The sequence below is a fragment of the Phalacrocorax carbo genome, chromosome 4 (genome assembly GCF_963921805.1).
Source record: "Phalacrocorax carbo chromosome 4, bPhaCar2.1, whole genome shotgun sequence".
Taxonomy (NCBI): Eukaryota; Metazoa; Chordata; class Aves; order Suliformes; family Phalacrocoracidae; genus Phalacrocorax; species Phalacrocorax carbo.
The window spans coordinates 2003698-2020132 of record NC_087516.1 but is presented as its reverse complement, the minus strand read 5'-3'; the positions used below and the strand labels follow the sequence as shown (position 1 = coordinate 2020132).

At 54.7% G+C, this 16435-nt stretch overlaps 1 protein-coding gene across 2 annotated transcripts in view; it reads left to right on the top strand.

Moving 5' to 3' along the window:
* The window catches only part of RAB11FIP5 (RAB11 family interacting protein 5), a 43272-nt gene extending 27841 nt beyond the window's left edge, over window positions 1-15431 (top strand). The window contains exons 4-6 of one of the 2 annotated variants that reach the window (XM_064448812.1): window positions 1315-3162; window positions 9727-9916; window positions 11043-15431. In XM_064448812.1, the coding sequence (XP_064304882.1) occupies window positions 1315-3162; window positions 9727-9916; window positions 11043-11252 (2248 nt within the window). In that variant the 3' untranslated portion in view covers window positions 11253-15431. The remainder of the gene's footprint in view (window positions 1-1314; window positions 3163-9726; window positions 9917-11042) is intronic. The other variant, XM_064448813.1, reaches the window with a different exon arrangement.
* The last annotated feature ends 1004 nt before the right edge of the window (window positions 15432-16435 follow it).

Genomic DNA, 16435 nt, shown 5'->3' with positions numbered 1-16435 from the left:
GCTCGGTTACGGGGCAGCGCAGCCGCACATACCGGTGCCGGGTGCTCCCATCCTGGGGACGGGATTGCTCCCGGCAGGGCTGAGTCAAGGGGACAGGGCTCAGGAGGAGGGAGAGCGGCAGTGGGAGCACCGGTTGGGGTGTGGGGTGTCCACACCGCACACTTCGTGATGTGAAAACCTCCCAAGACGACCAGCCCTGGTCTGGCAGGTCGTCCTCGGGGGTGGTGATGCTCATTGCTGGAGGAGTTCCCAAAGGAAGATAATTAAATCCCAAAGAAAGGTCAGTGTAGTCCCTTGTGAAAAGGCAGCAAAGAACTGGCTGCCTGACTCGAGGCGAAGTGCAGGAGGAGACTGACAGTCTGAATTCAAGCTGTGCTGAATCCCTCCCTCCTTGGGGTCCCCCGTGGGGGTTCAGGCATCTTGGGACCTCAGGCCAGAAGGGATGTGACGAAGGGCACATGGAGAGGCTGTGCAGAGTCAAGAGCGGAGCCAGGGCCACATCCCGGCCAGGTGCTCCCTCCTGCTCGGCTCTTGTTCCTTGGCCACCCGCAGCCGCGGTACCTCCCTCCTGTGCGAGAGGCGGCACGGCATCCGCTGTTGTCCTGGTAACAGGTAAACAAGTAACGAGGCATTGGGGTAAACTGGGAAAGACTCGCTCCTGTGTGCTGTTACTGGCTCAAGTAATCCCGACCCAAGAGCCCAGCCTGGCTTCTCATGCACAGCCTGTCCTGGGTATGCACCAGCGTTGGGACAAAAAAAAATGAGCTGAGGTGGGAAAAACCTCTCGGACTCCTGAGTCTTGGGGCTTCCTAAGGCAGAAAGGGAGAATTTGGAGGACTGTTCTAGAAGAAGGGCTGCCCTTTCCTTTTTGTCGTGCATGCCCTTTCACGCCTTGACTCCATAATCATTGCTCTGCCTAACAAGAGAGACGAGTATGTATTTGATCATTGCATTGCTTTGAACCGAAGCGTTTGTGGTGTGTGTGGTGTATGCTTACAGCACTGTCACAGCATTAACCAGGAGGACTGTTTTGTCTTCCCTCCACAGCCTGGAAGTGTCTCCTCAGGTAGAAACCAGCTCAGATGCTCCTTCTCATTTTCCTCCCTGCTCCCCTGCCCAGTTTCCTCCTGCTGCTGTAGCCCATCTCGCTAGCATGCCAAGCGCTAACCTCTCTCCCGCTATTGGAGACAGTCAGTCCGGATGCTTGTCCCCTACCAACCCATTCCTCAGCTCCCTGCAGAGCAATCCTTTCTTTGAGGACCTCCTCGCTGACCAGGTACTAAATTCTCATTCACCTACTCACTTTTTCTCTAGTTTCCCGTCTGGGCCACATGCTTCAACAGAGGTCGCTGGGAACTTTTATTCCTCTGAGGATTGCAGTCCCTCTGCCTCCCTAGGACATAAAGACTCAGAGAGGGAGTCTCCAGCCAAAAGCGTTTGTGTCCCTGTTCCAGAAACTACTCCCCCATCACAAGGAGACCTTCCTCCGGATGAGAAACCTGCTGTCCCTCCTCCCCTCTCAGAGTGGGACGATACCTTCGATGCCTTTGCAACCAGCAGGCTCAAACCAGAACCGAAGAAGGAAAACTTCTTTGCTTCGGTGGCGGCAGAGGACATGGCTTTCATCGACGATCCCGATGCTGCCAGCCCAACGGAAAGATCAGCCCAGCCAGCTCAGGAGAAGGGGACAAAGGTGTTTGAAAAGGCCGATTCACAAATCGGCAGTGAAATGCCTGCAGCTCTACGGTCTTGGACAAATTTCTCCAGTTTAGACGTGGGGGCAAACCTGGTGAGCACAACCCAGGAAGCGACAGTGATAGAGGATGTGCTGAGCCCTGTGTCTGCAGGGTCGATGGGAAGGAGGAGGAAAAGCAGCACGCCTACAGTCTGGACAGCCGCGTTTGCATTGGGAAATCCAGGGGAAAAAGAGGCTTCAACACCACTAACTGCTGAAAATAGTGCTAGGGAGGCAGGGGACAGTAATGAGGAGGAACCCTCTAGTTCAGGGACAAACGGATGGATGACCATAGCCACCGAAACCGCTCCTGACCTGTCAGAGAGTGCCCGAAGTGTGGCTGAGCAGGAGGGCGTGGGTCAGGAGAGCGCGTTCAGCCCGCAGCCAGCCTTCCTCAGCGAAGGCACCTTCGAAGCGAAGAGCGGATCTCGTGCCGCCGCTTGCGTGTTGCCCAGAAGCACCTTCACCCCCGAATCCATCTCCGAAACCCTGCCAGGCAGCAACGTGGCGGCCGTGCCCCCGCGGGTGCTCGCAGATGTGGCAGCACGACAGTTCCCTGTGGCCCCCGAGCCAGCGATGGAGCCCCAGGGTGCTGCTAGCAAGGAGGACGCGTTCGACATACGGACTTCAGTCTACCGGCTCCAGGCTAGCATGCGGCTTGAGGCCAGTGAAAGCCGTGTAAAACTCAGCTCCGACATTCGTGAGAGGCACGTGGTCCTCTCTCCGTGGACGGGTACTCAAGAAAGGGAGGAGATGGCGGCCAGCTTGGCCGCGCCGCCCCCCAAACCTCCAAGGCGGTTTGCAGCCGCAGGCGGCGGAGGGGACAGCGAGGAGGAGGGTGCTAGCGACCCGCAGCCAGGCAGCGAGGAGCAACGGGAAGACATAGAAGGCCCGAAGGCAGATATGGAGCTGCCGAGGAGCAGTCTGAGCAGTGAGCCCTCTGTCCCGGCGTCTCCCATCCCGCCTGCACTGGGAGCGGACGTAGCTGAAGCTGGGAGTGAGTTCCTGGTCTCTGAGGATGCCAAAGCTGCCGCTGCAGACTCAGCAGCTAATTTGGAGGCGAGAGCTAGCGATCTGGCAAAAGGGGACACCTCTCTGGGGGAAGACTGGTCAGAGATGAGAGAGACTGATGCAGCTGAGCAGTTTGAGACTTGCCCATCGAAGTTCTCCCAGGATGGATTAGGCCAGTCGGGTGCCAAGGAGAGCTCGACCCAGCCAGGTTTATTTCCTCCGATGGGGGCTGCAGATGGTGCCAAGTGGGAGATGGCCTCCAAACAGGAGCCATTCCCTGAGGAGCTCAGTATGTCGGGACTAAACCCACCTTCCAAGCTAGACATGGGCCAGCCGGAAATCTTCTGGACGGCTCTGGAAGAGCAGGAGGCAGCCAGTCACCTCGCGGGTCTTGGCTCAGCGGCACGACCCCAAAGGTTAGCGCGTGGGGAGAGTCCACCCCAGCCAGAGCTGGCGTGGGGTGACGGTGAGGGGCGGCACGGGCCGGCGGCCGGCCCCGCTGGGCAAGCGGGAGGCCAGTCTGAGCCTTGTGCCCCCGAGGCAGCGGCCAGCCCTCCTGGGGAGGCAGAGCAGGGCAGACCCTCCGCCAGCGAGCCCGAGGGGCCGTGGCGCCGATGGCCGGCAGACAGCAGGATAGACTTCAAGAAGGCCGATTTCTGGAAGCCAGATAGGGTGGAGGAGAGGCGTGAGCAGGATGCTTCAGCCCCCAGAAATCCCTTTGCTTCGGCACGCAGCTCAAACGCCCCAAGCAATCCCTTTGTGGAGAAGCCACCAGACCCCCTCCCTGTTCAAGCTGTGCTGCCCGAAAGGCTTGGTCAGGGAGGCTCCAGCTTCACCAACCTCCACGAGGAAGCCCTTGGGCAAGGCTTCCAGCCCACTAACCTTCCCAGGGACCCGCTAGGCAAGCCTCCTTTCCTGCATGACAGCCAGCCCTTGGCCTTCTCCACCCCTTTCCTTGTGGCTGCAACTAACCCTGAACAGTTTGATTTCCCTTCCCCTGTCGCGCGCCCCGCGAGCAGCGGGGTCCCTGCCGTGACCAGCCGCGCAGCCGCCCAGCCCTGCCCTTTGCCGCAGTCCGGTGACACACAAGCTTCAGCGCTCGTGGTTTTGCCCAGGGAGACACAGCCAGCTGAGAAGCCCTTTTTCCAGCAGACGACCAGGTGAGCACTCTCCGGGGAAGGCAAAGGGTGTGTATTTGGTAGAGGTGAACCCTGTCTCCCTTCCGCTGTCGCCAGGGGGCCGATAAGTGGACCCCGGCTCAGTGTCAGCAGCTCACGATGGTGCTGACTCCAAGGAGGCCGCTCCATGTGTTGCTGCAGGTCCTCTCTCCTCTCACCTTCCCGTGGTCCCAGAGAGTCCAGCTTATACAGCTTGAAGCCTTGGCACTCTCGGATCACGGTGGGGAATGGCCACCGGTGTCCTGCGTTTGCCCTAAACTAGGGCAAATGGCTTAACGCATCCAAGACCTGCCCCAGCTGAAAATTCAGCCGCAGCAGAATTGCATCCGCATTTCACTCGGTGCTAATTTTGGCTCCATCATCTTCCCTGTGCTTGCAAAATAGGTGCCTTTTCCATGCCTGTCAGGGTAGTTTCCAGCCATTAATGCTCTCATGAGTTCCTTCATGGCATGTGCGCAGCTACTGCCCCTTCCCTTTTCATTAATTCAGCTTTGGTTTCTTTCCTTTTTAAATGACCATCAGGTACTAAAAACCTTCTTCTCTCCAAAGCAAAAAAAAAAAAAAAAGCAGTTTCACCAGGGTGGTGGCAAAATGCCGTTCTCCCCTCCCTCCTGCTGAGGTGCCTGTTGGTTATGAAGCAAGAGGGATTTACCTTAAGGATAACGGGAATGGGAAGGGCGGGTACCGTGGCAGTGCACCTGATGAAAGAAGGGGCTTTTCCTCCTCCCAGGTCAGTCTTGGGCTTGTAGAAATGCCGTGAAGCAGAGAAAGGTGCTGAGTTTAGGGCATGGAATCTTGCTCTACGTCCTTCAGTTCATCTAGTTTTCCTGGTGCACCTTCCCCCTGGCGTTCCTGGGCAGGAGAGGACTGTCACGGGCTCTGTCTGCCCAGAGTATCAAGGATCAAGCTCTTAGGGTTTACATGGGGACCTGGGTCTTCTAGCAGTGATTTGTTCGATCAGCCTCACTTCTGTGACAGAAGGCAAATGGAGCTTCATGGGGGCACTGAAGTGATAAAGTCCTGTCTGGCCCAAGAATAATATTGGTTACTGGGGAGAGAAAGGGCAGGAGGATGGGGACAGCAGAACTTAGCTGAGCCCCAGCCCTTCCGCATGGGGATCCCTCCTTGGTTCGAGTGTGCTTTTGACGTGCAAAATGGCCTCGGGAGCAAAGACCAGCAAGAGGTGGGTCTGTTAGCTGATTTTAAAATTTTTTTCTTCTTCACTGAGGCCAGATCCTCAAATAATTCTTAATTGGATTATTCATCCTCCAACAAACAACCTTGTTCAAAATTTGCAGATAGCAGGTATACCAAGATCTCCTCAATTTTGGTGGTTTGTTATGTTTCATGGAAAGAGAAGTGTCCTGCAATCCCAAAGGGTAAATTAAGCAACAGGAGACGTGTAGTCCCAGGGCTCTCCTCGTCAATAGGATGTGCTCACAGTCATCTTCAGGCTTGATTGTGCATCCATCCAAGGGCTGACTGGCTCGTGGGAGGAAAAAGGGCTTGGTCCTAAGAGCTGGTCGTCGTGTCAGGGCTGGCTTCTGGCACCAGGCACATCTGAGAAATCCTTGAACACCTCTGCTCTGGTTTCTCTACCTGTAAAACGCAGATGTTTTGGACACTGGCTGCTGTGATTCAGGAAGCTTTGAAGAGTTACTGAGGTCTCTCTGGAAGGCTGAGGATCTGCACTACTTTATAAGGCTGGGGAGATGTGACTAGTTGTCATGGGGGGAGAGAGGCAAGGTGGAAAGGCCCTTTTCCAGGTCCCCGTGGTGACGCTTGCCTTTCCTAGAATCGTCTCCTATTAGGCTGGTCAGCGGCACGCAGACAAAGAAAAGCCACAGTAGAAAAATGGTTGAAGGAAAAGGGAAAGACTTAAAACTTAGGACAGGTATTAAGGTATAGCTGGGTCAAAAGTGGCCTCCTCTTCTATCGGATAAAGGAGGAGCTAGTACCTGCTGTGGATTATTGTGAGTCTGGTGTGCTGGGGTTATGTGCCCTCCTTGGGAGGGATGGAAGCTGGGTGTGGGGACCCACGTCTCTTCCCAGGTGGCCAGAGCAGCTCTCTGCTGGCCACCTTGTTCAACATGGCAAGTCAAGTGGTCGACCTGTATATCTGAGTGACACCGGCACCTCCTGCCTAGTCTGGCTGGGGCACTGCCCGGTCACAGTGAGCTGTGCCCTCCCGGAACAGCTTCTTGTGGGCCGGATTTGAAGATGCAGCTGGGGAATTCAGAGTCCAAAAGAGGATGTGTCGGGAATGCATTTGCAGATCCTTCCCCGCTCTCCTGCAGCGAGGGAGGGCTCTCACCGCAAAACTGTTGCCGCTGGGGAAAGGTGGGTGCTCGGAGCATGAGCTGCAACACTCAGGTGTGTGGAGGCTCCCCTTTCTGCGCTTTGGGAAGGGTGGGATGGTACCTTCACCGCTGGGAAGGAGACTCTGGTCACATCCCCTGGTACAAGTGGGACCTAAAGGACAGCCCATGACAGTGCTCTGGGGACTCTGCTGCCGTGGAGGAGCCCAGCAGTGGTGCAGCTCCTTACCCATCGATCGGGGGATCAGACGTGTGACTATGGCAGCATGTCCTGGCACTTGTAGGTGACAGGACTGGGGATGTCACAGGTGCCGAGGTGGTACTGGCACACACTGCTTCGTGCCTTCCCAACGTCAGGAGTGCAGCAGAATCGTCCTCTTCTGGGAACAAGGTTTCAGGTTAAATCACAAGCCAGTCTTTGTGATCTGAATGTATACCCTGTGGAGCCCCTGGAGCTTGGAGAGTGGCTTGCCACGTCCGCAGATAGACCTGGGAGGAGAGTTGCTGATCCTGAGTTCAGTCATTCCCTTTGCTCCCATAGACCCCTTCTCCACAGAGGACTGGCCCTCAGGTGCTATGTGCTGCTGCAGGCACAGGAGGCTCATTTCCTTGGATTTGTTTCTTGTTCGTGGTGAGAAACATTTTAATGGGTTGATAAGGACTTAATTTCCAAGTTGCTGTAGGGGAATCTCCCCAGTCTTTCACTGTGCTCAGCAACGACCTCGGGAGCATCGGTGAAAGCTGTGCAAGGCTTGCTCAGAGAGAGGGGCCAGGGCTGTGCCACCGTCCTCCTGAGGTGTTTCATCTCAAGTGCCTCAAGCTTCATCGTAGACTTATGTCCACTTGGAGATGCAGTACTGGGTTAGGCAGGTTGTTGGTGTGAGCAACTAATTCTGCTCTCAAGTTCTCATTCATCGACAGGCGGATGGAAACAGGTCCGACTTCTCAGCAGATCTGTCAGGACTTCAGACATGGCTATGAGGCGGCCTCTGTTCCCCTGGAAGTAGCCGGTGCTGACATCCCGGGGCGGGACATGGGTGGAGGAATCCCTCCTGCTTTTGGGACCTCTTCAGAGCGACAAGGCGAGGGGGCAGAGCTTTGCTCAGCAGGAGCCCTGCACACACTACCCTCTCAGCAGGAAAGAATGGGATAAAGATTGTTTTTGGGGTTTTTTTGTTGTTGTTGTTGTTTTTTTTTTAAAAATGCCTTTTGCAGCTCCACAGAAATTACTGCGTTCCCAGTGGCAATGGGGCTGAAAGCTGCCTGCCACCAGACTCGCAGCGGGAAACATTCCCCGGCTTTCAAAACACCTCCAAGCTATCCCACTGCCATCCCAAGGCTGTTGCTTTCATTCTGTAGAGCAGCCTTGCTAAGTTTGGTCCAAAAGAGGTCCCCTTCAGAGGTCTGAGTGTCCGTGACGGCCAGCCACTGCCCTGCAGACCTCCTGCTTAGGGGTGTCGGCCTCCTGCTTCTGCAGCCATAGTCTGGTCGGAGTCTCTGCGCTGGCTGTGGGGATGCCTGAGGTGGGGGTGGCATTTGGGGCTGCTTATCTTTGGATCTGGCTGTGATGAGCACTCGTGCTGGCTCCCCAGCTGCTTTCCTTCCCAGACACTGTGTTTTGAGGAATGGTAGAAGTCCTACAGTGGTCTTCCTAGCCCAAAATGAGTGGGGCTCACTGCAGGATCTGGGGAAGGAGGCTAGGGGGGGTTCATGCAAGCAAAGTCGTTACTTCTGTTTTTTAAAGGCCTTGGGAACGAGCAATTTTCAGGATCTGTACACGGCTTCTGGTCCGGTTCACCCTCACCCCATCTTACATCATAGCAGACGGAGAACTGCTGGACCACTTGTACGCCGTATCGGCATCTGCAGCTCTGCTGGTGAAGGGTTCAGTCCAGGGTGATGAAGAGTGCTTGAGGCTGATGTGCAGAACGGTGACTTCTCCACAGCCTGGTGCTGTCAGTGGACTCCCACTCTGATTTGTGGGATCCCTCTGCCCCTGCCAAGCTGTCCAGGAACCCTTGGCTATGTCCACGTGCTTGGACGGCTCTGACAAGGGGTGTTGATCCTTTGGCTTGTTGGAGCTGGTCAGCGGCTACCATTGCTGCCCTCTCCTAGCAAACGGATGACAGGAGGCATCATCGTGGCTGAAGAGGACTTGCAGATGTGCCCTGTCAGCACAGTGAGGAGGTCGCTTGGTACATCCTGATCCTGTCCCCACTGACAAGGCACGAGGACACCAGCCTTGAGGACACTGGCCATCCACCTGATGCCTTATGTGACGTTACCTTCGTCCTAGCCGCACCCATCATCTCTGACCTCCAGCAGGGCTGAAAGCCACCTTCTCTGCTTTTGAAAAGGAAATAAAGCACAGTCAAGCGGTTACAGCACAAGCCAGACTTGAGAGGCGTCTGTCCCAGCCCAGCTAACAGCTCGCACAGGGGTTGCGGGTGTTATTCCTCCTCCCACAACCCATCCTATCAATAGCCTGAGGTCCCCATTTGTAAAGAGAGACTGCGCTTGGCTGCCTTGCTTGAGAGCTCCTGCGAGCAAGACGTCCCCCTTCCCCTGCAGCGTTGTTCGGACGCACGGCAGTTGGGATTATCACCCTTTGCAGGGTGGCTGCCGCATCTGATGAGTGCAGGGGCTTTGCAGAGCTCCTGGGTGGATTTTACAATCTTTTCGTCCCGAGTATGGTGCACAGGTCTGCCTGTTCCTTGCAGGAAGGTAGCATCAGGTCACTTCTCTTTCCATCATGCTAAAAAGCAAGCTGCTTTGCTTAAGCCCAGAAGCAATCTTTTGGATGAAGAGTGAGGCAAAAATAAATGGAAATGTAATTCTTAAGTGACAGAGAAGGTGCGTTCAGACACCATCTCCTTGCCCCCCCTTTTGCCTAGTGGAGGGGCACAAATTTTGTGGTGTCTTCCAGGCAGATGGAGCCCAGCTCTTGGGCTGAGGCAGCGCAGGAGCTGATGCACAGTGGTGCAGGAGCATCCCTGAAGCGTCAGTGGTAACCCAAGACACTAATCTGGGGGCTCCCGGGCAGCAAAATGCCCCTCTGGGCAGTGGGTGTAGCAGCTCCCAATTACATTGGACCTGGGTTAAATTTCCCCCAGCTGTGCCAACAGCTGGCAGCCAGGAGTTTCGACCCAGAGCCCACTCAGCGTGGAGTGAGCAGCGTAGGTGTGGGCACGGGGACCTCTTCTGTATCTCTGCCGAACACATGTCCTGGGGCTCCTTATCTCATCTCTGGGTGGAGACAGTGCCGGAGAGCGCTGTGGGCTGCCTGCTCTGCGGGACGCTGGCTTTCCTCTCTCTTCTCGGAGCAGGTGAGCTTTGAGCAGCACAAGCACAGAGGATTTAGCTGTGTGGAGCTGACTAAATGTGATAAGTGGGTCCCATCCCCATAAAAACCATAGGGAAAGCCAGCAGCATCACTCCCCAGCTCGGCAGGGTGTTAACTGTCCGACCTCCTTGTTCTCCTTAGTCCCCACCCAGTGAAACCCATCAGCGCTGTGGTGCAAGAGGTCTCCAGCGAGAAGAAGCAGCAGCACAGGTCCAGCCTGACGACCGCTCTGAGCAACGGCCTGGAGAAGCTGAAGACGGTCACCACGAGCAGCGTCCAGCCTGTGGCCCCATCCTCTCACCCGGAGAAAACGGACGCGAAGAAGTTAAAGGTAGGAACCTACCGCTGAGGTGAGAGCTGCGTTCCCGCCTGCTCGAGATGTTCTGTAGTTGGTGGCAGAGGTGAGGAAAACTGGCGTAGGGGGAGGTAGAATGGGGTCCTGCCACAGTGTGAGCAGAACCACGTGGATTAACCCCAACATCTTTTATCCCGATTGCCCAGCCTCCCACTGGCTTCCCTTCCTCTGTGACCTGGCCTCTGGCCCTTCTCACCCCATCGTTCTTCTCCCATTGCTTGCTTTGGTTTGGGGGTTTTGTTGTACAGTGTGTGAGCGAATGCCTGGTTATCCGCAAGACACGAAAGGTGGAGGATGCGATAGCTACCTGACTAAAGGCCTGAAGGATTTTTTTCTCCTGACGGAGGCAGAGGGAAGGTGCTTCCTGGAGCCTTGCTCAGATGCCGCTTGCCTGGCTGTATTTTAAATGCTGGCATGTTGAGGCGAGCAAAATACCTGTGTGGTATGTCTGAGGGCAGAGTCTCACAGGCTCGCCTTCTCCTTGCCTTTGCCTGCTGCCGCTCTGTTTGCCTCCCCAACGAAACATGTAAAATGCTGCCACTGGGGTTCACCTGAGTGGACTCCGCCGGGGCTGTCATCCTCTGGGAGCTCCTGAGGGGTCTTTCAGCTCTTAATTCTCTTCTTCTGCTGTGATCCAGGCCTGCTGCTGGAGGACTGGGGAAGGGGAAAGCCCCAGAGAGGGGGAGTAGCTAATGCCAGGCCTCATTATGCTGGGCTAATGGGCTGTGTTGTGCCCTTAGCTTCTAACTGTTGGGGGAAAGAGGTTTGACACAGTCTTTGGGTAAACCCTGTTAAATTGCTTTACTCAGCTGGTGAAAGCACTCAGCAGTCACCTCTAGCCGTATGGAGAGGGCTGCATTGGCCTGGATGTCTGGGCAGTCGTTCTGCCTCCAGTATTTTTGGGCAACTGCGTGGCATGTGGGAAAGCTGCTTTGTAAAGACACGACGTGATAGTTGCACAATGTCTCAGGCTCATTAGGTTAGGTTTGGAAAGAAGGCAAGCAAATACTGATTGCTCTGGTTGTGCTGCACCTTGCAAATGCTAAAGGGAGCAGCGGTTTTCATTGGACTGGCTGAATGTTCCTCTTGTTTTCTACCACAGGATCCCACCACAGTGGACCAGTCAGCCAAGTATTATCACTTGACCCATGATGAACTCACCCAGCTCCTCCTGCAGAGAGAGAAGGAGCTGAGCAAGAAGGAGGAGTACATCCATGAACTGGAGAACTACATTGACCAGCTGCTGGTGCGCATCATGGAACAGTCTCCCACACTCCTCCAGATCCCGCTGGGGGAAAGCAAGACCAAGTAACCTCTCCGCAGAGACCAGCATCACTCGCCTAGAGCACTTCTCCAATAAACACGCTGCAAACATCCCTGCACTCCCCCTTCCTCTTACAAGAGGGCTCCAGTGGCTTCTGTTCGCAGAGTTTAGCAGGAAAGGTTATCTGCTCCTCCCCAGCCCAAGCTTATCCCAGCTCTGGCTCCAGGGAGCTATAGGGTGGGAGGCTGTCCTCTACCCTATGGGGAGGAGCAGAGCCCTCCACGCAAGGCAGATGCCTCCTTAGGTCCCTGTCATTACAACCAAGTGGCCTCTTCTTGGGCACTCATCCTGCCAGTGCTATAAGTGGTCCATGGACATCTGAGGGCTGGAAACCAACCACCTCGCCCATGTCTTCATCCTGCTACTGCTGCTCTTCGGCCCATGCTCTTCCACATCTCTCTTCTCTGAAGCGGTGTACCCTGGCTGACGGATGGTGTTAAATCAGTTGATGACATCGGGGGTGCTTAAACTCAGGAAGGGTCAACCAGCACGTTACTGTCCGCTGAGCCTGCTCGGCAGGGCAGCAAGGGGAAGGGGCTGCTGTCGGGTGCCTCTTTCCCTTCCTGCCCCATGTGCTGTACCCCCAAATGAAAGGTTTCCATCTGAAGAGCCAGCTCCAAGTTGTGCCAGTACCTGACCGTATGGGAGATGGTACACAAAGCGGCGGCGCCGGAGATGGAGGCTGTAAAGGACTCAGGCCGCCGTTGCTGCCTGACTGCGAGCGGTGTCGATTCCATCGCCGTGTGCGTGCAGAGTCTTGACGCTGCCTCAGTTACCCAGCTCAGAACTGGACTTGCAATATGGGAGAAGGGCCAGTGACTGTTTGCGTGCCATCTGTACTGCAGGAGATCTTCCTGCACACCACCCAACCCATCACTGGGCTGCCAGCGTGCCCTGGGTGGGGTTCCCGTATGTATAAACCACGGCTGAATTTTCTACAGGAATCGCTTTCCACTGGCTGCCCCCCACCATTGACTTTGCATCGTCTTTCTCCATGCAATGGGAAAATGCCATTGGGACCGAAGCTCGTGTGCGGAGAAGGATGTCTGACCGCCCGGCCACCTCTATGCATGACGTCCTGCTGGGTCAGGCATCCGTCAAACGCTCTCTGTCAAAGCTAGCAACTCAGTAATGGTCACAAACCCATTCGAGCCAGTATTAGTACCCAGCACCGCTTGAACTGTATCGCATCTACACACCGGCGTCAGGTCTCTGGCGGCGGGGGCCCACCCTTAGGCGTCGTAGGCCAGCTCTCAGAGCTGAATGCTTCTTGCTGCTAACTGCAGAGTAACCGTCTAAAGGCCTCTGATTTACGCGGTTTAACAACCGTAGATGATGTTAGCCTGAGGCTGGTGAGCGATGCTCCTGGCCGCAGCGGAGTACAGCGCAGCTTTTGATTTGGAGATGCTGTGGAAGGGTATAGATAGGATGTTGCTCCCTCTCATTCTGCCAGGTTTTTGGCTGGAGAAGGCGCCCGTGCAGGCAGAGGGTCGGTTGGCACAGGACTTGAGCTGTCTTGACATGTAAGGCATCTTCTCTCTCCTGTACATCTCCCAGAGTTACTGGATTCTTTTAAAACCTTCCTGTTGTTTTTACTCATGTTGTTTTTACCTCACTTGCTTCAGTTTATACCATGACTTTAAAAAATCGTGCCTTTTGCAATAGAACAATAGCAGTTTCCTACCAAAAAAGGCTCCGAAATCCAGTTCTCAGTTCAGCGCAACCCATCTTGGGCGGCTTTCTCTTCTGTTTTTACCTGCTAATCCAAACTACGTGAGTTGAGTTTTAAATGCAGACAGCAGAGCCTTCCCATCCCTGTGTGCAGGTTGCTTTTGGTCTGTGGCAGGAGCGCTGCACGGGCAGCTCGCGAGACGTGGGAGGGAGCGATATTAGGAGATGACACAGGGGGAGAGCAGGCCAAACGCTCCAGGGCAAAATACAGCTGGATAAAGACAGTTTTGGGTCACGCTGGAAGTCTGAGGTTGGAGAAGTAGGCTGTTGGACTAAGAGGTATCGGTTAAGAGGAGATTTGGTGTTGCTGTCATTGACAATGTTTGGTCATATCGAGCCTGTAGACCATCGTAGGAGAAGGATTTGTTACCTGGGACGAGAGCAGCTACCAGCCTTTAGTTCCTACCTGCCTTTGCCCCAGGTAGGGAGTAGTCTGGGGTTTCGCCCTTCTCCACCTGCGCCTTCATGTTCCTCCTCCCTCTGTATGTCTCACGTGTGGAGACTTTGTTTCTAGTGTAGGATGTGAGGGTCTGAGGGAAGGGGGTTCTTTCTCCTTATAGAAAAGTACCAGAAACCTCTCCCTGCCTCCCTGCCTGTATAATCAAAAGATCCTGTGGCCTGAGAGCTGGGTTCCCTTTCTGGGTGGATATCTGTCATGGGGAAGCCCTCCCTTTTATCTGAAAGCGGGCAGGGAGGAGTTGTGGACAGCTAGAAAGCAGTCCAGCAGCCGAAGAGCAGGGCTGACTGGCAGGGATGCTGGGCCGGGATGCTGAGCGGTGAAGGCTTGCGTCAGGTGGGCATCAGCAAGGGGGAAGCGTAGAGCCGAAACCTCACACCGGCTCTCCGCTCCCTCAGAAATAGCTGGGATTTCTCCCCCGTCAGAGATCGGCGTTGTAGGTGCTCCCCACACACAAGTGCCAATGTTTTTAAGGAGCTTGCTGCACCTCCTCGCTGCCTCCTCGCCCTCCTCTTCCATCGCATTTCACCGCTTCCCTCATCCCCGCTCTGCCTTAGACAGCTCCGCCTTATTTTTTTTCCCCCTCTCCAAAGCTTGAGTGTTTCGCACTTTATATATTCAAGTTAATCTCAGAGCTACGGCAGGCCGTATCGGGTGTACGGCCTTTTCAGCAATACGTGCTTCCTCCCGTGACCTGCCTCCGTCGCAGCGCAGCGACACGGACCCTGAACCCGCAGGAGCCCGCGCCGTCTCGGAGGAGGCTGGAGCAAGCAGGGCTAAAACGCTTTTTTGCCTTGACTTTGTGATAACAGAACATCTCCCAAGGCCGAGGCGGGGGTACGGCGCGGGCACCTTGGTGTCGCCCATGAGATGGGCGGCTACGGAAAAAACCAAGCGGTGACGACAGCCCTGATGTTTCGTGTCTGTCTTTGAGCGTTTAGAAGTCCGTAGGTATCTACAAATGAGGACTTGTGCTTAGGAAAAGGCATCTTAAAGATGCTCGTCTTGGTTCTCTGTTTCTCCACTCCGCCGTCCTGCAAATGTGTTTTTTTTTTTTCCCTCACCACACAGTTTTTATTCTCTGCGTTAGGCAAGTAAGCTTGGCTGCACCACGCAACAGCACCGAAGCCAGAGTCTGTAGAATTTTTTTCATTAAAACCTCGAAGTTACCAGTGGGAAATGGCTTTGAGGTCCTAGATGTTTTCTTGTGGATGCAGGGGAATGAGAAAAAGAAGCGGGGGAAAATACTCTCAAGTCGCTCGTGTCCCAGAGCTCCGTATTTAGAGATTTATTTGCAGAAACCGGGAGGCGAGCAGCCCTTCTGGTCTGTCGGGGTCTGTCGCTCTTCACCGAACCAAGCGGACGAAAGGGTTTTGATGGGCCAGCAGCGGCTTTTTTCACTGGTTCCATTTTAAACACGGCCGTAACAACCACTCTGTATTTTTGCCTCCTGGTCTGTCTTTCTCTTTCCGCACTCAAGCTGTTTCACAAGGTCTTCCGCAGGGTGCTGGTGCTCGCAGCTGTGCTCTGCTTTTGTTGTCGGCCCACGCCTGGGTTTCTTGCTTTTTAAAGAACTCTGGCCAAGTGATTTATTTTAGCCTTGACCGGCCCTTCTGGCCCAGAGTCATGGGCCAGAAGAACCGCCAAGGTATATCCTTAAACTGGAACAAACCTGAAGGGATGTGGATACTGGATGAAGTGTCACGAAGACTCAGCCTTACGACTTGTCTGTGAAGAAACCGCCGTGTGTTTTGTGTTACAAACGTGGGGTGTAAAAAAAAAAAACAAACCACCCCAAAATGGGAGAGGGTAAGGGTCGGGGTCTTCAGAGTTGTTGGTTTCCCTGTACTTCATGTACGCAGGAAGTGGGTTCTGTGTGTTTCATGTTTTAATAGTTGCAACTAATGTTTATAAAGAGCTTGTTATTTACGTTTTAAGCACTTTAAAAAAAAAAATAAAAGTTGTTCAAGCTGTTCCTAGATACGTCTGATTTATTGACAAGAGCGTCTGTGCCGATAGCACTTGGACAGTGAGTGACATTTATCTGTTTATTTTCTGAAGTAGGATGACGGCGGCCAACTTCTCCAGCAGCTTTTCCAGCATCATTAACAGTCCCCGAGCACCCGCCGGCTGCGGGGGGTGGCCGTGCCGCAGGGTTACCTCGTGTTCCTCTCCGAATATTGCCCCTGCCTCAGTTGATCGGTGCGCCCGAGGGGGTGTTACCTCCTCTTAGCTTTCTTGCGAGCGCCTTACAATCATGGCAGGAGCTGGGCTCGGGTGGCCGCGCCGCCCCGGGGGATCGGATCTGCCTGCAGCTCCTGGGCTGCTCGCCGTCGGCTTTGCCCCTGCGTAGCAGGAGGGTAAAGGTTATTGCTGCATTCCTGAGGGTTTGTGGAAAATCAGCAGCTGAGCAGGGGGGAGAGACCCTGCCGCAGTGTGCCGGAGGAAGAGGAGAGAGCTCGTGGTGCGTGGTGGACACCCGAGAGTTTAGCCTTGGGGTGCCTGGGGAGGAAACCCGGCTTCCTCAGTGCCGCCGCTCGCAGGAGCACGCAGCTTTCACCCGCTCTGCGTGGGCATAAAGCACTCGTGTTTCTCCCGCTGCGCGTAGCAGGGCTTGCTTGGCGCGGGACTGATCCCCAGCCGAGACCTTCGCCTCCAGCTCCTCTGCCCTAATCCCACCCACCTGTTTTACCGCTCAGCTTTTTTTCCTTCTCAAGCCCTGCTTCTTTCTTCATTCATGCCCTTTCCTTCAAAAAAATTAACTCCCCTTAAGCTTCGGTAAATGACTTTGCTGCTCCAACGGCAGAGTTTTGTTAGCTCTAATCCCGGTTTATTTTTCACCCAGCTGGACCGCAGGCCGTTATCGAGCTCAGCACCTGTCTGCGGGGATCACGTCTGGAATCCATCAAGTCAGAGGAAAAAAAAAAAAAGGAAGGATTTTAAGACCTTAGTCCTGCTAAAACTGCCGTATGTGATTATATCG